Genomic DNA, 21,863 nt, shown 5'->3' on the forward strand with positions numbered 1-21,863 from the left:
ATTTTTATTTTTAAATGGGCGTGGTCCCGCACCCTAATATGTTTAATGTGCATATCTCCTAAACTGCTAAAGCTATAACAACAAAGTTCACTGAGAATATATGTATTGAGCACTTCTGTCGACATTATGAAAGTGAAATCGGGTGACAAGCCCGCCCACTCCCCATATAACGGTACTGTTAAAAACAACTAAAAGCGCGATAAATGAAGCACTAAATACGCCAAAGACATTAAATTTTAGCTCTGGGATGGTATGAAATGACTTTAGAGGAACCGCGTTCAAAATTAGACAGTCTGCGTCGCACCGCCCACTTTTAGGCGAAAACCTATATCTTGGGATCTGCTCAACCGAATTTATTCAAATTTGGTATATAACATCCTTCCCAAATTTCTATGTTATGGTGGGGAAAATAGGCGAAGCCGGATTACAACCACGCCAATTTCCCAAACATACTTTGGTGGTTTGTGGACCCCAGTGCATATAGTCGATTTTTTACCGAAAATATCGGTCAGTGTGTAAGATATATAATTGAAATTCATATATTTCAACTTGCGAGAGTATAAAATGCTCGGTTACACCCGAGCTTAGAGCTTCCTTACTTGTTATTACCGTGATTTGTTGCTAGAAATAGATGAGCTTTTCTCATACATATCCCAAGGCTACCTATATCAAGTACAAAACGTGGTCTCCTAATTTCTACGGTTCTACGGGCAAAATCCAATTTTCGTGGATATCCTACCATACGTCAGTAGAAGCGGTGCTGAGCAGCGATGGTGGTGAGTGTTCATTTATATTGCGCTCTCATAAGATAGGTCATATCAGCTGGCTCGGTCTACGGTTTTGCGTCGGTGACTGTTTCTAGCTTCATGCTCTTGCTCATGTTTCAAAAGTTTTGAAAAAATACCCATACACTTTTTTATTCTATTGCAACATGTTGCTACAGAGTATAATAGTTTTGTTCACCTAAAACAAATCGAGATAGATATGAGATTAGATCAGGATGACGAGACGAGTTGCAGTCTGGGTGATTGTCTGTCCGTCCGTCCGTCTGTCCGTGTCGGACTATTGTCACGCCCAAAAAACAACATTAAACGAAAACTTTTAAAGTTCCATAACTACATAAGCCTTAAATTAGGATACATCAAACATCAATTAATCAGAATAAAACTTTGTACAAATTGAGCCTCAAGGTATTTCATCTTACGTCCAAAGACTGTCGAAATGGGTAAAAGCAGGTCAACACTTCCGTTAACCCCCATATACCTAAGATAGTAAATATGGTATTTTCGAACCTCCGGTTCACTTTATGCCTTATCTACCGCAGAAATAATCTTTTTCTAATAACAGTGTATCCTCTTTCCTTAAAAGAATGAAATCACGGCGATACTTTTCCTAGTTTAATATAAAGTTTTGCCAAAACCTGAAGGTGTTCCTCCGCCTTGGTTCCTTACAAGTTGCAAGAGTATGAAATATTCGGTTACACCCGCACTTAGCCCTTCCTTCTTTATTTTATTTGAATTCATAATGAGTACACACACACGAGCATGTGCTGTATGAGTATATCGAAATGCTGGCATATGAGCATGTGTATTTTTTTTTAAATTTTAAATTACAGTGGTCGTATAACGAATGGATGTTTTTATAGTACGAACGCAAAGAGTTTTAAGTATGCGATATTCCGAACGCTGCTATATTTTTATCTTAAACTTCGCATTCTTTAAAAAAAACCAATGTTTCGTTAAACCAACGTAGTTTAACTGTTGTACAACATCTGCAGAATATATAAATTATTTATATTTATATAAATTATTTTTCCAGTTTCCATTGACTTTGAATTAATCATAATTTAGTCAGTTTAAAATTCTTTTTGGAGGGTTGCTTCTATTTTGTTTGGTTTAGAAAGCTTAATGTCAAATAGAACGCGTTTATGATTGGAAAATAAACTAAAGATTTTGGACGATTCGACTAAGAGGGAGAGAGACTAAACGCTATATCCCCGAAATATGGAGTTCCAAAGTCGTCAGCTTGTACTATAAAAAACTAAATTTGAAATCGAGGAATATGTACGTTCAAAAACGCATCGCACGCAATCATTAAGGCCCTTAAACAAAGCGAGTTTCCTAGAATGAAGCAGGCCCAACTTCGAAACCATATCCCTATTAGTGATACCGTTTTAAAGACAATAGCGAAAAAGTTTCATTCTTAGTTCTAAGAAGGAAGTTTTTTTGCCAGTGATGGTTGGATGACTAGTTCGGAATACGACTTCTTAAAGAATGTGACGAAAAACTGTCATCTAACGCAAATAGTGTGGAGCCATTTATAGACAATCTAGAGAACGTAATAATAAAATAATAAACTTTCCCATGAAACAATTTTCAATGCAGATGAAAGCGATATTGAGTAAACATATGTTCTTCCAGAAGAAGCATTTGCAACAGGAAGAAAGAACACCAAAGAAAGGTCAACATTTTTAGCCTGCGCCAATGCTTCGGGAAGTAAGAAATTACCACTTTTGGTAATTGCAAAATCTCAAAACCCGAGACTTTGCAAAATCAATTTGCCTAGATGAACTTAAAATCGGCTTGGAGGAATACTTTACTATACTTTTTTTTACTAACAGATTTGCAAGAAATCGCAATATAAAAAATCTTGGAAATTGTTAAAAAAAAAAACGCGAATCGAAAAAAGTTTTTGGAAAAAATAAATAAAGTTTTAAAATTTATTATCGGTAATTAAATTATATACATACATATATATTTTAAATTGAAATTATTATTATTTGAAAAGATGGTTTTATTAAGGGTAAAAAAAATTATTCTGTACATAATTCTATATCTAATTCGATTAATTTTAGGTAGTAGCTATTTGGTGAATAAAACTACTACATTCTGTGCAACATTTTGTGGAGTATACAAATCTAGGTATGTAACTTCCGAACTGATTGAATTTCTAAATTTTTATGTTTGTTATACATAAACGGTTCCGCAATTAGAGCTGTTCGAACATGACCATTTGATCATTTATTCCATGTTATAATATTTTGAACTAAATACTAAAACGTCACTTTGATATCTCAACTGGAAGTATTTTTGTTCACCGTACTAATGAGAGATTGGTAGAATATGTGCCAAACTGTGATTTATGAGATTAAATTTTTTTTTTAGATAGTTTTGTTTACGCCAATATTGTAATGTTCACAAATGTATAGAGTTTATTTCTACAATAATACTCGTATCCTCCTAATAAAAAATGAACGCCTCTGGCGATATTCGTTTGGGGATTACTGCTTTTTATTGTATTTGCAATTAACGGAGCAAAGAGTTATAGTATAAATGTATGATCATAAAACCATAAATTAATAATGTATTGATACTTACCGTTTGTCCATTGCGGTAATCCATTCCATCGCCATTACTTTCGGCGTTTATATAAATTTATCTCGACTGTTGAGCAATGTTATTATTTCCGATATTACTTTTCGAATGATAGAAAATTTGTAAACTTGTACGATCAAATTACATATGTAAATCTACATGTTTTTTTTGGTGTTCATATATTACAATTTAGGGTGAGAATATCTTATATACTTTGTATACCAAAACTAGCATTGGCATTACATTATATTTTATACTCATATAGTCATAGTTTTATAAGTAATATTTGCCGGTATGTTAAAACCGTACCAGTTGTTACAGGAATTATTGTCGTTAGTATGTCTTTATTTGTTTTTGCGAGGTTTAGTGAAACTATTCAACACGTTCAGATAAAATGTCAATCTTTTTGTATAATTGATATCACTTTTTAAATGTGGACAATGGATTTGCGGATTTTCAGTAAATTTTTGATAATGTGTTATACACTTTATCTTTTGGAGCCGTAGAGTAGTTTCAACTGCAATAACGAGTAAAATAATAAAATCAAAGTTTTTAAAAGTATTTGAGATAACAAACTTAGACTGGGTTTGCTCTTTTGTACATAATAAACGGAATAAAAGTCAATTCTCAAAAGACGTATTATGTACGTTAATATATGTATACGTACAAATGAATGATAAGAATATAAGCATTCCAAAAATTCCTGTCGACAATGTCCCTGCACGTTTAGAATTACGTGTATAAAGCTTACAAATTCGGTCGGTATAATTGGATAAAGATTTTCGTCCCACTACACACACATATGTATATATATGTATATATATACATTAACATATAGACACATAGGTATATGTAAATATATGACGAGTGTACGCGCCTTAAAAATTCGCTACAATATCGCACTTCACTTGATCATAACTTTTTTAACGTTTCATGATACATGTGCACAAATGTATGTATATGCATAAAAAAACATTTGTTTAAAGTCAAATCATTGGATTTTTGAATTACCATTATTGTCACTACTCCCACAATTTTTTTATCTCTTATTTTATTGTAAATATTTACAGTATTTATTAGTTTAACTTTGGAGTATTAAAATGGTATCAATTATTAATATTAATATATACATTTACCGAAAGTTCTTCACTAACTGAACTTATACATCCCGTATTTTTACTTTTACACCACAAAAGTTGGGCACATCAAGCCATTCAACACACAATTACATTTCAGAACTCACCGCAGTCGTATGCAGCTCATATTACAGATTATAAATTCACTGTAAAGGCTCTGAGGTATTTGCGTCACTTAATTATTTAAGAATCATTAATTTGTGTTTGCCTCAAAAACGGTTTTGTTCAATTACATATGTACGCAATAATGTAAATGTACATGCATATGTAATTATTTTAGTTCCCGAATTGCTGTTTGGCACTTGGTTAATTTTTGTATTTGTTCAGATAGTGATTTACCGTGGGAAGTTCCAACTTGATTGTCAGTTATTTCGCAACTGTTGCCATATACCCTTTGAGCTATTGCTCTTCACCATACTCTTTAGAGCTTTTAAAAACATCCCTTAACGAGAAGTGTATTAGGTAAAGTACACTGTCAAATAGGATGATGAAGACTGAAAACTGTTTTATTCACAATGTATGACATACATATGTATTAACAAAATATACAATTTACAGTCTAATCCATTTTATATACATACATGCATAATGTGGGTCTAGTGGTCATCGCAGTTCTATTTGTAATGCCCATTGTGTTTCCTCAAAATTTGAGCAACCTTCGAACGACTGAGGGATTTGTGCCAGAGCTTTTTCTACTCTTGCAACATGTTGCGATAATTTTGTTCACCTAAAGCTTGCTAGTAATACTTATAACTAATCAAGAAATATATATACAACTAATCTAAGATATATCCATATGTAGATAGATACAGATATATCTGTATGTACATTTATCAAAATAATGAGCGTGGTACCGCTTTCTTTACTGTGAAATCTCATCTCTAATTCCTTATGTTACAGTTTGAAAATGAGCATAATCGGACTAACACCATGATACTTTCCATAAAACAAAATTTCAAATTCCATCTTATTCTTTCTCTGTACGATATACATACGAGGTGTGTTCAAACGAAAAGGTGAATTTTGAATTTTTTTGAAAAGTACGTAACACATGGGCTGAAAATGATCGGGCCTCACACATAGATGGCGGTAGTTTTATTGAATTCACCTCATTTTCAGTTAGTACTAACCTTCAAAAGACAGCTGTTAAAATTTCATGACATTCTATCCATTAGTTTCGAGTATTATTGTGCTAAGGGTGACAATTTCGTGTTTTAATTTTACACTGACGCTACTTACTGCTACAACGCTTTTTCCAAACCTCGAAGCACTTCTGAAATGCGCTTTTCGGTATGGCCATCAGCTCTTTCTTCGATTCTGACATGATCTCATCAATTGTGGCAAAACGCTTTCCTTTCATTGGTTTCTTCAGTTTTGGGAATAGGAAAAGTCGCAGGGTACCAAATTTGGTGAATACGTTGGTTGTGGCATGATTATGGTTTTGTTTTTATCCAAAAACCACGAATAAGCGTTCATGTGCGTTCAAAACATTCGTGAAAATTGAATGATATGAGCCGATTGATATGCCAACATCCTCTGCAACTTCAATAATAGTGATTGGACGACTTTCAAGAACAATTTTTTTCACTGTTTCGGTGTTTTCTTCGCTTGTTGACGTGGTCGCACCTCCAGGATGCTCATCGTCATCAACATCTTCTCGGCCTTCTGTAAAGCGCTTGTACCACTTATAAACACTTTTTCCAGACAAAGTGGACTCACCGAATGCCACACTTTATTCCATTTTTAACGCAAATTTTAATACATATTCTTTAATCAATTTCTTTTAAAAGTTAAAAATAGAAGAGCAGACAAAAACGTGACTAACCTTTTCTGTTGTCAAAAACAAACTACCAGGATATGGAAATATAGTACGGTTTTAACTTTGGTTCTTTTACACGTCGCCGTTGACTGCACAACCCCAATTATTATAATCTTTTAAAAAGTCAAGAAAAACGCTTCTTGCAACAACTTCAACCAACATACTGAATAAACTAAATTTTCTTCCTTTGTTTTGAGTTTATATTGCATACATTTAATATATACATATGTATATATAATATGTAAAAAATATTATATCTCAACCAAAAATATTAAGATTGGCATCATTTTATTCGATAATATAAATTATAGCTATTGGAACCTAGTACTGTACCTTCTCACAGCACTAATATGATGAATATAGTAGTGAGTTAAGATGCTTTTAATATAAATGTATCGCACATAAAACAAAATCTAGTTATGAAATTACATGAGTCTATCATCTATAGTGTAAATTATTAAGATGCTAAATATGAATTACACAATTCACAATTTCGTTGAACAACGAATGAATTCATATGCAACATTTGTTAATACATAAAAAGTTGTCTAAGCCCCCGAAATGTTTCCCCGCTTTATTTTTATTTTTATTGATAAAAATTTTTAACATGCTCTCGACAAGTTAGCGCTTTTGTCAAGTCAAGTGGATCCGTCCGAGTCAAGTTAAATATTTAGTGTAAAATAAAAAACGTTTGACATAAATATATGAACTTACGAAGATGTGGTAATTTTGGTGAAAAAGTAGAATTGTCTGTGGTGCTGCTTGTATAGCAGACTTCTTTATTGCAATGTGAAATATTTTGCCTAAGTTCAAATCCTATCAGATATTTTTTTATACTCTTTTTTTATTTTTATATTCCTTTTTTATTAAATGATATTTTAATTCTATTTTCATATTATTTCCCTCATTATTTATATTTTCTTGTCGGAAGTCAATTACTTTCATTTTTATTATTTCAATTTTTGTTTATGCGCATATCAAAGAACATCTGCGCATATGTATGTATATACATTTTGCTTATAGAGTGGTGTAGTTCGTTGCGTAAATTGACAGCTGTGGTGACATTTTATTTTCGAACTTGCGCGTTTTCGATGTTCCTTCTTAGCAATTAACATTTTAGTACTGCTAACATTTGCTCCTTCTCTACTCATCAACATTCTCTGGTACAACTTTCCTCGCTTTAGATGGCGTTCACATGGAATTCTTATGTCGCTCATTATCGACAAATTCTCTTTTGGTGTCGCTCTGTGCTTTCACACGAGCGAAAAGCGTTCAGCAACTCGAGTCGAGTTTTTCTGTCATTACTTTTCATAAAACTTATAAAAAAAATTAATCCACGTTCTCTGACTTCGTTTCTTAAGTATTATCAAATATATGGTAATACCACTGCAACCATCAGATATTAAAGATATTTAACTTGGTAGCACAGGTACATGCGATGCTCTGCTTCTGTTAGCAGCACAGACATTCAGTCACCGCTCTCTGCTTCTGCCTGTGTTTTACAAACAAGTAGGTATTTTTGTTCGCATTTAAAAATATTTGTGAACACCACTTTGAGCATATTGATTACCCGTTGTAAACCATGGCTCTCGTTAACGAAGCGCGTATTGCATTGAACCGTATAGGAGTGATTTCTGGGCGCCAACAGGTAACGTAAAAAGCTGCACCTCCAACCCGGAGATTTAGCTATATGTAGTTTTCGACTACGTACAGTAAAAATATTACTCGATAGAAATTTTATCATTACATAATACAAAAATAATTTCATTGGTTGGAAGCTATAATACAAATATACTTGCTTGAAATTTGGTGTTCCAAAAAGTATACAATTCCAAAGTTATATGATTGATTTATGTTATATAAAAAGACAAAAAATTGCGAAACTTTTTATTTACCCGTCTCACACGTTCATATAAGCAATACTATAGATCATATTTGTGACAATCATATTACTTCTATAAGTGGTAAATAAATATACTATTTCATCATAAAATATGTAAACATGTATGTATGTATGACTATAGCTTAGATCACTCACTACGGGCAAATATTTGGCCCAGCAAGTGGAACCCCAGGAGATAAAGACACCGCAAATCAAAACTTTTCAAATCTACCGATGGAATCCAGACAATGCTGGAGAAAAACCATACATGCAGACGTATGAAGTGAATCTCCGTGAATGCGGTCCCATGGTCTTAGATGCTTTAATAAAAATTAAGAATGAGGTAGATCCAACATTAACTTTCCGTCGTTCATGTCGGGAAGGAATTTGCGGATCATGTGCTATGAATATCGGCGGTACAAATACTCTGGCATGTATTAGGTGAGTAGCTCAAAGTATATAGAATAAATAAAATATTTAATGTTTTTTTTTAGCAAAATTGACACAAATCTTTCAAAACCGCTTAAAGTTTATCCCCTTCCACACATGTATGTGGTTCGCGATTTGGTGCCTGACTTAAATAATTTTTATGAACAGTACCGTTCAATTCAACCTTGGTTACAAAGAAAGTAAGTTTATTTAGCTATGTATAAACTAGTTTATATATCACATATTTGTTATAGGAATGAGGTAGCAGAATCAAAGGGTAAAGCGCAATATTTGCAATCTGTGGAAGATCGTTCCAAACTTGACGGTTTGTATGAATGCATTCTTTGTGCTTGTTGCTCCACTTCGTGTCCATCATATTGGTGGAATGGAGACAAGTATTTAGGTCCAGCTGTATTGATGCAAGCTTATCGTTGGATTATTGATTCTCGAGATGAAAATACTACGGAACGTTTGAGTAAGCTTAAAGATCCCTTCAGTGTATATAGATGTCATACAATAATGAATTGTACACGTACTTGCCCTAAAAATTTGAATCCTGGTCGGGCAATCGCCGAAATAAAAAAATTGCTGTCTGGCATGGCAAGCAAGCCAGCACCAAAGCTAGACACAGCGGCTCTACATAAATAAATTGAGAGTAGCACTGCTAATACATACTTAGTTATAATTATTCAAAGATAATCATATATGCAGCTTTGAGGAAATTTTTAGTCGATTTATCACTTGAGCTTATTTTCCAATTTAAGGTTTGTTCTGTATTGAAGGCATAATTAATCGAAAAAGTACTTATTCATAGATAATTTTTTAGAAATGTCTATAATACTCTGAAATGTAATGTCGAAGGAAATCTTAAGTTGTGTACGTAAAATAAAGAACGATATAATTGGTTTTATATAAATTGTTATATTGTAGTGGGTATAAGAATTGGGGGAAAATGTAAATATACATGTAGGCATCTATATACATTTGTATGTATGCACATACCATAAGCTTTTATAAATATATAGAATAGATTATTCTAAAACCGTTTTGGTTTCTAAAAAAAAATTAAATGGAATAAATATTTATAATAAAGTACATTTTAATTTTTGCATAAGGGTAAATTTGCCAAAACTATGAATGTACTAATTATATTCATATACAATTTTAAAAAGCCAGTCAAACTTGACGTCGGTGGAAAGATTTAAAGACTTGGCAGCCCTTTTAATATATAACAGTATTGTCAATTCCAATAAACTTAATTACCGATACCGTTGAAAAATTCTTTTAGTTTGTTCCTTAGTGCTGAAATAAGTTTAGCGAAAAATTAACTAAAAAAAGTTTTATAGCAATATGTTATCAGTTGCAGAGATAATAAACTTATTAAACAGTATTCCAGTTGGTTACAAATCACCAGAGGATAACTGTTTTAATGCCGGCAATCAAACGTACATACCAGAATACAAAAAACTTGGAGTCATAACTGTTGCTAATGAATTACAAGAAGATTTGCCTGAGACGGACAAAAACGATTTATTTTGTGATATGCCTGGATGTCAAGTTGCTTTCAAAAACGCCGCTTCTTACCAGTCTCATTTTTACAATGAACATCGATATATATGTTCTGTTTGCCGTCGTTGTTTGCCTACAGCGCATTTGCTGGATTTGCATATTTTAGAGTGTCACGATTCCTATTTTATTATTCGCGCAAAACGTGGAGAAGCTATGTATTCATGTTTTTTGGGAGAATGTAAAGTAAAAATTCTTACACCAAAGCAACGTAGAGAACACTGCATCAGCAAACACAAATTCCCCTCTAATTATAGGTTTGAACAATTATGCGGCAAACCGTATAAAAGACATACGAAAAAACCATCCAAAAGTGTCGAAGAAGTCGATGTCATGGACGTTGTTGACGATATTCCTAGCTTGAATTAATAAGTTTCCTTTCATCATCCAAAATAAAAAAACCTTGGATCACTAAAGTAAAAAAGGCCAAGTAGTTATTTAAAATTTATTCATTTATTCCAAGATCAATTTTTTTTAATAAATATATTGAAATCTGCTGTGTATTTAAGAATATTTTTATTTTGTCTTCGCTATACTTCTAAAATAAAAGATAATGATCAAACATTTAGTCTCATGTAATTTAAATAAGTTCTTACTTGTTAGAGTTGGCTGAGATATAGTGGTAAGCTACTACTAACAGGAATAGGAAAACACCCAAAACATTGGAAAATATAGCCAGTTGCACGTCGCTAATCATTTTGCACAGTTATTTCCTTCACAAACTGCAAGCAAAATAAATATTCGTAATGACGTTTAAAATATGAGCAAGAATGACACGTCACACTACAAAAAGAAAATTTGTTGCAAATAAAGTACTAGTATGAAAACAGAAACATTTCACATCAGAGATAAATCCCTGTTTCACATCATAACTTTCAACAAAAAAATAAGAGTCATCTATAGCAAATATACCGCTTTTAAGGAAATTTTCTAAATCTAATCAACAAAAACCTTAATATTCAAGAGCCCAACGGCGTAATGTTTTATAATTGTGATGAGAACGTCGACTTTAATTACACTTTCTGAATTTCTATATCGATACCCGCGTAAGTTTCAACGCTAAGCTAATCGAAAGCAAATACCAAGAATTTCGACGATCTAAAACGATCTAAATGATAGAGGCAACCCTTTTGCTATTGTGTATATAAGTCGAATTCTAGAAAAAATGTAGTTATGATTTAAAGCTATTTGTGCACTATTTATTATGAAATAAAGTTGTAGAAACTATTTTGTGATGTGTACACTTAACTTTATTTCTAATTCAAACAACTTAACACTTATTACTCGTTATTCGATTTTACAACTTATTGCTTATAAGTATAGCATTAGTTTGGGACTTTTATTTAAAAATCTAATTATCGAATTCAAGAGTGGGTTAGAAGGTAGACGATTTATCGAGAAATCCGTTACAATTTGTAGAATTACACATAAAATTGTTATAATTTTTGACATTTAAATACAAATATTTCAAAAATAATAAGTTTGAACGGTTATATACATATGCATATACGTATATTATAAAACCTGCTCTAACAGCCCACATTCATTTTAACGCATTCTGTCTCAGTTATTTAATCGGTGAATTCACCGAGAGTATTTCCTGAACTGCATTAATAAATGCTAAAAGCTATACGTAAGAAACGGATGAACGATTACACATACACAAGACTTTCGAAATTTTCTGGTAGCGCTGTTGGGTAATTAACTGGTGATTTAGCCGATAGTCGCAGGGTAGTTATCATTGATAAGGCTCTCTGATTGAAACATTATCTATACACATATGTGCATGTATATTCTGTTTTCCTAAATGCCGCCTTATTTATGATTTTGAATCCCACACACAAAACTTTTTTTAATTCGTATGAACAGATGTTAAGCTTGCAATTTACATATCCTACCCTGCAATAGCCTATCAGGTTTATAGTTTTGATGATTATGGTCAAACTTTGGTAGTATGCTGTCTGCTCGGGATAACATTATCAAGATAACAACAATTGCTGTATATAGTAATGGTAAGTTATCAGCTGTTATTCAATGAATAGTGTTGTAATTGTGTGGACAGAACGTGCTTAAAACTCAGCAACATACTTGCAATTGTCAAATGAACTTATAAATTATGCTATTATTCTGTCCGACTTGCGGTAATATATTAATGGTCGAACAAGATACAACAGGACACCGCTTTACTTGTAGTACGTGCCCATATATTTGTAATATCAAGCGAAAAACTTCAACACGAACATTTCCACGTCTTAAGGTGAGTCAATTTTGAAAATCGCTGTTTACGGTATATTTATCTTATTTTCATAAATCTGCGTTAATTTATAGGAAGTTGATCATGTTATGGGTGGAGCAGCAGCTTGGGAGAATGTAGATTCAACTGGAGTCGAGTGTCCCGTTTGTTCTCATAAAAAAGCTTATTTTATGCAAATGCAAACTCGCTCTGCCGATGAACCTATGACAACATTTTACAAGTGTTGCAATCAACTTTGTGGCCACAATTGGCGTGATTAAATAGTCGATTTATGTATTAATCCAATTTGCATATGCTCTCATAATACATTGGAATGAATACAAGAATATCAACGTTTCTGAGAGTTTTCTATCATCATAATTATAAACACGATTTTTCCACGTTCACAAAAATGTTACAACCTCCAGGGAAGAAAATATACAAAGTTCAAGATTTACAAGCGTTGCACATAGCGGTTGAATGTATCTTAGATGGAGCAGTAATTGGCTTGCCCACAGATACTGTGTATGGATTAGCATGCAATGCGAATAATGAAAAGGCCATTCAAAGACTGTACAATATAAAGGGACGCGATTGTTATAAGCCAGTAGCTATATGTGTGAAAAATGTGGAGGCCTTTCGGCAGTACGGAATCGCAGATCATTTAAAGGACTCATTACTTCAACGTCTGCTTCCGGGCCCAATTACAATAATCATCGAACGTTCAAAGCATCTTACTAATCGTTTTTTAAATCCCAACACAACAAAAATTGGTATACGCATTCCGAAGTTTACTTTTATACATCAGTTATGTTCATTATTTGATGAACAACCACTTGCATTAACTAGTGCTAACCGATCCGCCGGACGTAGTAGTTTAAATATAAATGAATTCGAATCCTTGTGGCCTAAACTTGGTGGAATATTTGACGCAGGTCCCATAGGTTTAACTGATGATCGGCGTTCAGGATCCACTGTAGTTGATTTATCTCAACCAGGTGTGTACGCAATAATTAGAGAAGGCGTAGCCCTTAAAAGTACTGTAGATATTCTACATGAATTTAACATAAAACCAAATAAAATATATTAAATAAAATGCATTCTGGAAAAATACAAAATTAGAAAATTTGCAAGGATTTTAATTGATAATTATACGTACATCAAAAGGTGTAAATACATCACCAATTACTTTTATAAACCCTCAAAAATTAACTTCAAAATTTTAACTGTTCTGCAAACATACGCACACACATGACAGTTTTTTCCAATTTATAACATTCGAACTGTAGTTTAATTTTATATACATATAACACTTTCAGGATTCTTAATTAAATCTGATATAACGCTGAAAATGGGTGCGAAAGTACCTTGGGCTTCACAGCCCTAATTAATGTTATTATTGACTGTAATAACTTGCTGACTTAGCTATTTGGATGGGTCTACGACGTCGAGGTAACTCAGTTTGTAGTCGACGCCAGCGTTCTGGAGGCCAAACAATGTATGTCGCTCGAGCTGTTAATAAGCCCTGCGCTACAGGCCCGAAAGTGTTACTATCCAGCGAATGGCCAGTGTGGTCCCCTTCAACCCAACAATGACCCTCTGGGATGCGCACTATTTCATGTTTGTAACCCAGAGTAGAAACGACATCACCCTGTAGTCCAACTATACGTTTTATTATCTTTTGTGCGGGGTCCTTTGGAGAAATAAGTGAAACGATATCGCCACGTTCCACGTTGCATGTACGCACAGCCCAGCGAGATAGAAAAACGTAATCTGTTTGGTTGGCATCTGGGTTAAGAGCTGGTTGCATAGATATTCCTAAAATATTTTAGAAAAAGAAATTTATTTACAACGAATATTTAAGAAAATATGTAAATATTTACCATCCACTCGAGCGACATAGCCAACACAATCCAGAAACGTTATACCAATGGGAATCCCTAGCAGTACAGATTTTACAAATTTTCGAAAGGCCATTAAACAAAACGTCTGCGAAAATTAGCAGCGCTTCTTACACACTTATTATTGGTATGCTAATATGTTTTTTGTCTATATAAAATATACATATATAAAGAGTATTTTTATTTGATTTTGTAATAATTTCAAAGTGGAGCTAAGAGCTCCATTTTTTTTCGACTATAAACGTAGAAATATGTATGTATATATTCTTATCTAAGAAAAGTTCTGTTTGTTTCATTCACCCATGTTTTTAAAATGTCATTTAATAATTGCACAGCATTGGTAATGGTTCGTATAATTCTCAGAAATGTCTAACGTTTCATTATGTATAATAATTATTATTAACGCTTTGTATAATTAAACTATTTTAAATCCAGAAAATGTTTTGTTTATTTCAAAACAAACATTAAAATAATGATACCGGATAATTAGTTTCAATTAATAGCAGAAAAATTGTGTTACCCTGTATACCTGTTTCATTTCCACTATTTCACTGGGGCAAAATAAAAATTAGTGTTACAGGTTTATTGTAATTACACGTAAATTAAACAATTTCGTTTCTATTATTCGTATTTATTCATAAAGTAATATATCCAAAAACGTTTCTTAATTCAAAATTGGCAAGGAATTTTACACATATTTATTAGATTACTTCTTTATGAATGCGAGAGATTTCTACAGTAGTAGACACAAGTTTTATTTACATATTTCATGTTTTAACGTAAGTGAGTGAATATACATATAGCTGTGCAATGCGTAGGCAACGGTAAGATCGCATATATTTGATTGAAGTATAAATTCAATGAATCAAATGTTTAATAGGAGAGTGAATCTATCACCTGGTTTTTATAATGATGCGTTTCATTCTGCCGACATGTCATATGCACCAATAAATAAAGATTTGGATGATGAGAAAATCCCTGTTGAAATGGAGAGGCTGCCACGCATTACCAGCCTAGAAAATGGACAATTACATAGTTTTGAAAATACTATTGAGGCTAAAGTGGAAGTAGGCGATTCTTTGCAAGCATTGGCTTTACGATTTCGTTCCACAGTGAGTCATTGGGAAAATTTTAATGCAAGTAATACATATATTATAAAATTGCAACAGGTTGCAGACATAAAACGACTCAATAAGATTGATAAGGATAACGAAATTTATGCGAGGAAGTTTGTAAAAATTCCTGTAACGCCACATTCGATATTATTGGAAACATTACCAACAGTACACAAAAGTGGGAGTAATAGTCCGTCTCAAAGTGAACATGAATCCTTCGAAACAAACATTATGAGAAACCCTTTAAAGGATGCAAACCTTATGTTGGGCGAAAAACTGATGATAGCTTCTGTAAATGCTGCTGGTAATATTAATATCGAAACTATTGACTCTAATAATTCGGTTTTGGCCTCTACGTTGGGAAGCAAAGACAGTGTCTGCTTGAAAAAAAGTAAGTACGAATATGCCAAAACTAAAACGATATCTATCGGTGGAATAAATTTTTAAATACGAATTTTGTATATATACATTTGCAATTCACAATCATTATTATTAATTATCTTTATGAAGTATACATTTTTCCGAGTGAACATTTTATTTCTGCACAAATGGAAAATTTTTGATACTAAATATACTCGAGTCTTTTTTATGGTCAGCCTGTATGTTTCATTCTCATTTGTTTATTATTTCTACATTAATTGTCATTGTTCCACGAAATGTGTTGACAGCTCAAGTTTTTAATTTGTATAGTCATTGCTGCGCAAAGTTAAATAGATTTTCTTAAAAGAGTTGAAAAATAGGATTGAAAATGCCGGATTATTTGGGAGATGATCAACGCAAAGTGAAATCGGAAGAGCTAGAGGAGAAAGAAATAAAGTCTTTGGATGAAGGTGACATTGAGCTACTGAAGACCTATGGCCAGAGCCAATATCATAGGGCTATTAAAAGTATTGAGGAAGACATCCAGAAAGCTGTAAAACAAGTAAATGAACTTACTGGGATTAAAGAAAGTGATACTGGGTTGGCACCACCAGCTCTCTGGGATTTAGCAGCGGATAAGCAGATACTTCAAAATGAACAACCTCTGCAGGTTGCTCGTTGCACAAAAATTATTAATGCCGATTCGGATGATCCAAAGTATATTATAAATGTAAAACAATTTGCAAAATTTGTTGTAGATCTGGCTGATTCTGTTGCGCCAACAGATATTGAGGAAGGCATGAGAGTCGGAGTTGATCGTAATAAATACCAGATTCATATTCCATTGCCTCCAAAGATTGATCCTACTGTCACAATGATGCAGGTAGAGGATAAGCCCGATGTCACGTACAGCGATGTAGGAGGTTGCAAGGAACAGATTGAAAAATTGCGTGAGGTAGTAGAGACTCCTCTTTTACATCCTGAAAAATTTGTAAATCTAGGTATTGAGCCGCCAAAAGGTGTATTGTTATTTGGACCACCTGGAACTGGTAAAACTTTATGTGCTCGTGCCGTGGCCAATCGTACAGATGCTTGTTTCATTCGTGTGATTGGTTCAGAGCTGGTACAGAAATATGTGGGCGAAGGCGCTCGAATGGTACGAGAACTTTTCGAAATGGCGAGGTCGAAAAAGGCCTGTCTTATTTTCTTTGATGAAATTGATGCGATCGGTGGGGCTCGATTTGATGATGGTGCGGGTGGCGACAATGAAGTGCAACGAACTATGCTCGAGTTGATTAATCAGTTGGATGGTTTCGATCCCCGCGGAAATATTAAAGTCCTTATGGCTACTAATAGGCCAGATACTCTTGATCCGGCATTAATGCGTCCGGGACGTTTAGATCGTAAAGTGGAATTTGGGCTACCTGATTTGGAGGGACGGACCCATATATTTAAGATTCACGCCCGATCAATGTCTGTAGAAAGGGATATTCGATTTGAATTACTTGCTCGGCTTTGTCCGAATTCCACGGGTGCTGAAATCCGTTCAGTATGTACTGAAGCAGGAATGTTCGCCATACGTGCTCGTCGTAAAGTTGCAACAGAAAAAGATTTCTTAGAAGCAGTCAATAAAGTCATTAAGAGCTACGCTAAATTCAGCGCCACCCCACGTTATATGACATATAATTAAACATAATTTTTTGATATAGTATATGTTTCAATGAGACGTTTTCATTGCAAAAAATATTTAAAATAAATAAAACAAAAATATTAAAAACTAACAATAATTTGTTTGAGGTTATCTAATCATACAAATTAGGTACAGGTATTGTTTAATTTACTTCAGGACAAACTTATACATACCTATATACTGTTTACATATATCCCTAGATCGTACATTTTGCAGGTGCATAGTATTTCCACGGGGAATTTGTGATCTCTTAAGCAAATTCAATTGGTATTAACCTATTACTTAACGATCCAAACAAGGTTAGATCCTCGTAAATCAAATGGTTGTTGTTGTTGTAATGGTTATCTAATACCCGCTTGGGTGGTAAGGTTCAGTTTGATTGTCGTCGAAGTTATCTAACGGGATGCCCAAGGAAGCTGTTTCGAAGGGCTCGGACCATAGCGAGAAAGGTGTTAGATGAGTGGGGTACGTTGGGCTTGAAAAGAGGTGGTTAGTGTCATACGGAGACTCATTGCTACGCAGGACATATATTTGCTATGTCGGAGTCAATACTGGATAAGTAGAAGTTTAACCTGCTACAAATATGTATAACGAAGTTGCGCAAGTGTCACTTCAAACGTTTCACATGATTCTTGCAAAGATTTTATTCATTCGATTCTATGCCTAATTATGAACATTAAGCAAGATTCTAAATTAATCAAATCTTACGAGGAGGAGGTGTTCCACCCCAAATTAAAGTTTTATAATCTGTGATTCTGCTGTTATACATATATTCTGCTGAAATCACTGAAAAGACTTTATATTCCTGCTGTAATACTTCTTGTACAAACCACAATAGAAATTATGTATAAACTTTCATTATATAATTATTTTCATAGTTTAATTGATTTCATTAAATAAATGGCATCCTTCGTTGGGGGATCTAAACTATTCCATTAAACATTAACCATACATTTACTTGTATATATGTACCATATTGTTACATGTGCGCTGAATAGTTCGTATCGATTTAATGAAAACAAAATTTTTTAAATCTAAATGAATCAAAATTTTAGAGCATAGGGCTTTCATCAAGTCACTTTATGATATTAGCAGCGCTTTGAAACTTGAAATTCCCTTTTTAAATTTTTTTTATTTTCCAAAAATTATGTTACTCAAAATGTTTCATCTCACTAACCAATTGCCTCACACTTTAGAAATTTATACACGTGTCTTGAAGTTTGAGTCTAACTGTAAAATGTACATATGTATGTGCTTAATTCTAGTGGTCTAGTCTAAAAATAATACGAACTTTTCAGCTTGTTAGGTGACCTGGTTGTATGTACAAGCAACCATCAATGATGTTGGAATATATTACTATTAGTTGTTGAGAAAATTAGTTTAGTTGCTTTATGTAATATTAAAATAAATGTATTTTTTCTAGAAACAAATTCTACCAATGATTCCACGGCATTATTAGAGGATTTTCTTGATAATGATTTTGCGGATACATATGTGCGACCTATACGAGGACCCGCAATAAGTGCTCTACATTGGTCTGGTTCTGATGGCGATATGACTTGGGTATGCTTGTTTGTTGTAATCTTGGCTTTATGCTTTGCCATACCATTGATTGTTGTGATATTTTGGACCCATCCACACAGCAGCGGAAACAACAATACAACAACAGTTAACTGACGTGGTGGGTTGGCCGCGAATGAAAAATATCTTTACCGGTATATTTACCTTATAATTTATTTATAAATGAAGGGACAGATTTCGTAAAAATTTTAATGTCTAAAAATGACATATGTATATATGAAAATCCTTGGTAAAAGGAATCTTTTGCACATATTAAAATTAGGTTCTTAATGAAAATCGCAAACATTATAATAGGTAAAATAACTAGTGTAACAAACATAAATAAATAGCAATATAAGAAGAAAAAATGGTTAATTTACTGCAAAGTGCCTTCATCGTTTTTCAGTCTAAAGATGTGTATGTACTTGTTTATATAAAAATTTTTGTTTTTTAATAAAATTTTACAAGATAAATTTAAACTTTTTATTACAGATATCGTTAGTTAGATTATGCGAAACCCTTTTGTAAATAATAACACATACATACAAATACAGTTACGTACATATGCATTATAATTAGGGGCCTGTCTATTGTGAGTAGCTTTAGTTTTTTTAATAAGAATTTTAATTATAACATTTATACCATTGGCTCGTAAAGTCTCATAAAAAAGTGAAATAAACAAGAATTTGAAAAAAAAACTTAAAATTTTTTGTGTATAAGTACAAAACAGTTGACAAAAGTATGCTGTTTATTATTATTACATTATATTTAAGTTCTTGTTTTGCTTATTAAATATTATTGTTATTAGTTCCCAAAGTTGATACAATTAGCAAATAAATTAATACTTATATTGGATTTCATTGGCCTAGCTCATCAAATATATTATATATACTACAAGTAAGGAAGGGCTAAGTTCGAATGTAACCGAACATTTTATACTCTCGCAAAGTCAAATGGTATACTCGTTTTAGATTTCTTTGTGGATCTTGCCGCCTTGTTCTATGTTGACCGATCCGTTCCCACGACAGTCGGGTCTACGTAACCGGAACGGACCCGGGTTTATTCCGGCCAAGGATTGTCAACTCGGCAGAATTCTGCCGCTACAACAACAACAACATGTTGACCGATGTTTTTGTTAAAAAGTCAACTATAGGCTGGGGCACTGGGGTCCACATATTCTGTATCTAGGGGCTTGAACAGTTTTGGTTCAATATAGATAATTTTGGTCACAAGGTGGCATACTTTAAACGTATTATTCACGCAAAGTTTTACCCCGATACAATCATTGTTGCGTGATTTGCTTAATGGAAAGTGAAAGAATTAGATGGAGTTTAAAATGGTGTTGTATGAGAAATAGGCGTGGTTGTAGTCCGATCGCACACTTTCGCACTATAACATAGAAATATGAGAAGAATGTAATGTATCGAATTTGGTTGAAATCGGTTAAGCAGATCCCAAGATATGAGTTTTCACCTAAAAGTGTGTGGTGCTACCCCCAGGATGATCAGGATGAGGTGCAAACTAGGTGCAATTCGCACAGTCGTAGAGGCTAGTGTCGTAGTTGTATGTTGGAACCACATAACGTGTGGTCCACTCCCTATGTATCTTATGGTCTTAAGATAGCTCCATCCTTCAATGTATGTAAGTCATAAAGATACCAAATTTTTAAAAAATTTAAATTGAATGAATTTCCCGGGTTTTGGTTCTTGCAAGTTGCAAGAGTATAAAATGTTCGGTTACACCCGAACTTAGCCTTTCCTTATTTTCTTCGTCAGTTTTTGAGATATCCGAATGAAATTTAATTGTAGGTGTATTTTGACATTCTAATGATAATTTGTGTGAATCTATATAAGATATCTTCCATACAACCGATTATTTAGTTATTTTATTTACCGGCTGCCTGCCTGGAAGCTGAGAACACGTAATTTTGCAGAACTGTTCTCTAATGCATACTTAACAATGACAGTGAAAATAAACAAAATTGGACAACTATATCACATATCTCCTATACAACCAATTATTTATATTTTATCCAGTATAATGCCTTCAATTAAAAAGCTAAGAGCTCGAAAGCTTTGCAGAATAGTCCTCTAATATATACTTAGCAATGACAATGAAAATAAAAAAAAATCGGAAGATTAGAGCTTATAGCTGTCATGCAAACTAAACGATCGGAATTAAGTGCTTATAACTCTTTCATTTAAAGAGATAGCCCCAAGAAATTTGGCACGAGTTATTGTCTAAAGCAATAATGTAATCTCTGAAGAAATCAGATCGGATCACTATAGCATATAGCTGCCGCACAATCTGAATAATCGAAATCGTGTTAGTTACTCTACTTATAAGTAAAGAACGGCGAAACCGATTTGGCTGAAAATTAGTGTACGGACATAGATTACTTTTATCTTTTTATATTAAAAGTCGAAACAATTTATAAATAAAAAACTGATATTTTAAATCATAAGCATTTGTTCAAAATTCATATAAGAATCGTTTGAATATTTTATTTCTTCAAAAAAATATAATAACAACACATACTTGTACATAGCTACTGCAAGAGTACAGACATTGTTGTATACATACATATTGTGTTAATGTATCATACTAATGGTTGTTACTGAGCAAGGCGGTTTGTTTTTTCTTGGACATACCATGTGGAACCGGCAAGGCATTTATAATATCACAACAGAAAACCGCATTAGCAGTAACATTGTCAGGTATTGCGGCGACTTTGCTCGATGATGGAAGAACTGCAACCAAATACGCAATGCATTACTTGGATAATAACTGGCTCAGTA

General features: G+C 33.3%; 9 protein-coding genes across 19 annotated transcripts in view; 6 read left to right on the forward strand and 3 right to left on the reverse strand.

Moving 5' to 3' along the window:
• The window catches only part of Epac (Exchange protein directly activated by cAMP), a 37,312-nt gene extending 32,425 nt beyond the window's left edge, over window positions 1–4,887 (reverse strand). For 4 of the 8 annotated variants that reach the window (XM_070108809.1, XM_036367637.2, XM_070108808.1 and 1 more), the window contains exons 1-2: window positions 4,618–4,886; window positions 3,378–3,891 (exon numbers count right to left, since the gene is read on the reverse strand). In XM_070108809.1, the coding sequence (XP_069964910.1) occupies window positions 3,378–3,412 (35 nt within the window). In that variant the 5' untranslated portion in view covers window positions 3,413–3,891; window positions 4,618–4,886. Of the gene's footprint in view, window positions 1–3,377; window positions 3,892–4,385; window positions 4,489–4,510 lie in introns of those variants that run through there. The other 4 variants (XM_070108804.1, XM_070108805.1, XM_070108807.1 and 1 more) reach the window with 4 other exon arrangements.
• A 2,881-nt stretch (window positions 4,888–7,768) lies between these two features.
• On the forward strand, window positions 7,769–9,556 carry SdhB (Succinate dehydrogenase, subunit B (iron-sulfur)). The gene is made up of 4 exons (XM_014248312.3): window positions 7,769–7,977; window positions 8,354–8,652; window positions 8,706–8,840; window positions 8,895–9,556. Exons 1-4 carry the CDS (start codon window positions 7,912–7,914, stop codon window positions 9,286–9,288), a joined length of 894 nt encoding a protein of 297 aa, XP_014103787.1. The 5' UTR covers window positions 7,769–7,911; the 3' UTR covers window positions 9,289–9,556.
• Window positions 9,557–9,699: 143 nt separating this feature from the next.
• Window positions 9,700–10,944, forward strand: l(2)k10201 (lethal (2) k10201). The gene has a single exon (XM_070108836.1). The coding sequence runs from the start codon at window positions 9,991–9,993 to the stop codon at window positions 10,573–10,575; it is 585 nt and encodes a 194-aa protein (XP_069964937.1). The 5' UTR covers window positions 9,700–9,990; the 3' UTR covers window positions 10,576–10,944.
• On the reverse strand, window positions 10,638–11,227 carry LOC106614098 (dolichyl-diphosphooligosaccharide--protein glycosyltransferase subunit 4). Of its 3 annotated transcripts, none has more exons than XM_036367955.2 (3): window positions 11,158–11,227; window positions 10,803–10,928; window positions 10,638–10,744 (listed from the first exon to the last, which is right to left on the reverse strand). In XM_036367955.2, exons 2-3 carry the CDS (start codon window positions 10,901–10,903, stop codon window positions 10,723–10,725), a joined length of 123 nt encoding a protein of 40 aa, XP_036223848.1. In that variant the 5' UTR covers window positions 10,904–10,928; window positions 11,158–11,227; the 3' UTR covers window positions 10,638–10,722. The 3 variants fall into 3 exon arrangements, with proteins under 3 accessions (XP_036223848.1, XP_069964939.1, XP_014085116.1); XM_070108838.1 differs by lacking the exon at window positions 11,158–11,227 and adding an exon at window positions 11,119–11,134 and having other exon boundaries at window positions 10,638–10,741; XM_014229641.3 differs by lacking the exon at window positions 11,158–11,227 and adding an exon at window positions 11,119–11,134.
• LOC106614439 (mitochondrial inner membrane protease subunit 2) lies at window positions 10,638–14,595 on the reverse strand. Its single transcript, XM_014230192.3, has 4 exons — window positions 14,323–14,595; window positions 11,158–14,257; window positions 10,803–10,928; window positions 10,638–10,741 (listed from the first exon to the last, which is right to left on the reverse strand). Exons 1-2 carry the CDS (start codon window positions 14,414–14,416, stop codon window positions 13,836–13,838), a joined length of 516 nt encoding a protein of 171 aa, XP_014085667.1. The 5' UTR covers window positions 14,417–14,595; the 3' UTR covers window positions 10,638–10,741; window positions 10,803–10,928; window positions 11,158–13,835.
• Polr3K (RNA polymerase III subunit K) lies at window positions 12,322–12,796 on the forward strand. The gene is made up of 2 exons (XM_014230204.3): window positions 12,322–12,463; window positions 12,535–12,796. Exons 1-2 carry the CDS (start codon window positions 12,323–12,325, stop codon window positions 12,718–12,720), a joined length of 327 nt encoding a protein of 108 aa, XP_014085679.3. The 5' UTR covers window position 12,322; the 3' UTR covers window positions 12,721–12,796.
• On the forward strand, window positions 12,774–13,565 carry Tcs1 (Threonyl-carbamoyl synthesis 1). The gene has a single exon (XM_070108835.1). The coding sequence runs from the start codon at window positions 12,774–12,776 to the stop codon at window positions 13,527–13,529; it is 756 nt and encodes a 251-aa protein (XP_069964936.1). The 3' UTR covers window positions 13,530–13,565.
• Window positions 14,596–14,914: 319 nt separating the features above from the next.
• Window positions 14,915–19,538, forward strand: LOC106614122 (lysM and putative peptidoglycan-binding domain-containing protein 3). Of its 2 annotated transcripts, XM_036367896.2 has the most exons (5): window positions 14,915–15,164; window positions 15,221–15,452; window positions 15,510–15,846; window positions 18,929–19,068; window positions 19,149–19,538. In XM_036367896.2, the coding sequence occupies exons 1-5, from the start codon at window positions 15,151–15,153 to the stop codon at window positions 19,176–19,178; spliced, it is 753 nt and encodes a 250-aa protein (XP_036223789.1). In that variant the 5' UTR covers window positions 14,915–15,150; the 3' UTR covers window positions 19,179–19,538. The 2 variants fall into 2 exon arrangements, with proteins under 2 accessions (XP_036223789.1, XP_014085152.1); XM_014229677.3 differs by having other exon boundaries at window positions 14,916–15,164; window positions 18,929–19,538.
• Window positions 16,090–17,602, forward strand: Rpt1 (26S proteasome regulatory subunit Rpt1). Its single transcript, XM_014229665.3, has one exon. The coding sequence runs from the start codon at window positions 16,204–16,206 to the stop codon at window positions 17,503–17,505; it is 1,302 nt and encodes a 433-aa protein (XP_014085140.1). The 5' UTR covers window positions 16,090–16,203; the 3' UTR covers window positions 17,506–17,602.
• Window positions 19,539–21,863: the final 2,325 nt, after the last annotated feature.

This window comes from Bactrocera oleae, chromosome 4, assembly GCF_042242935.1.
Source record: "Bactrocera oleae isolate idBacOlea1 chromosome 4, idBacOlea1, whole genome shotgun sequence".
NCBI classification, from domain to species: domain Eukaryota; kingdom Metazoa; phylum Arthropoda; class Insecta; order Diptera; family Tephritidae; genus Bactrocera; species Bactrocera oleae.

Coding starts and splice junctions, on each gene's coding strand:
- SdhB (XM_014248312.3), top strand. CDS start 7,912: ATGGCTCTCGTTAACGAAGCGCGTATTGCATTGAACCGTATAGGAGTG. Junction 8,653..8,705: donor AATACTCTGGCATGTATTAG/GTGAGTAGCTCA, acceptor GTTTTTTTTTAG/CAAAATTGACACAAATCTTT. Junction 8,841..8,894: donor CAACCTTGGTTACAAAGAAA/GTAAGTTTATTT, acceptor TATTTGTTATAG/GAATGAGGTAGCAGAATCAA.
- LOC106614098 (XM_036367955.2), bottom strand. CDS start 10,903: ATGATTAGCGACGTGCAACTGGCTATATTTTCCAATGTTTTGGGTGTT. Junction 10,745..10,802: donor ATCTCAGCCAACTCTAACAA/GTAAGAACTTAT, acceptor CTTTTATTTTAG/AAGTATAGCGAAGACAAAAT.
- Polr3K (XM_014230204.3), top strand. CDS start 12,323: ATGCTATTATTCTGTCCGACTTGCGGTAATATATTAATGGTCGAACAA. Junction 12,464..12,534: donor GAACATTTCCACGTCTTAAG/GTGAGTCAATTT, acceptor GTTAATTTATAG/GAAGTTGATCATGTTATGGG.
- Tcs1 (XM_070108835.1), top strand. CDS start 12,774: ATGAATACAAGAATATCAACGTTTCTGAGAGTTTTCTATCATCATAAT.
- LOC106614439 (XM_014230192.3), bottom strand. CDS start 14,416: ATGGCCTTTCGAAAATTTGTAAAATCTGTACTGCTAGGGATTCCCATT. Junction 14,258..14,322: donor CTATGTCGCTCGAGTGGATG/GTAAATATTTAC, acceptor AAAATATTTTAG/GAATATCTATGCAACCAGCT.
- LOC106614122 (XM_014229677.3), top strand. Junction 15,453..15,509: donor CTTTACGATTTCGTTCCACA/GTGAGTCATTGG, acceptor AAATTGCAACAG/GTTGCAGACATAAAACGACT. Junction 15,847..18,928: donor CAGTGTCTGCTTGAAAAAAA/GTAAGTACGAAT, acceptor TATTTTTTCTAG/AAACAAATTCTACCAATGAT.
- Rpt1 (XM_014229665.3), top strand. CDS start 16,204: ATGCCGGATTATTTGGGAGATGATCAACGCAAAGTGAAATCGGAAGAG.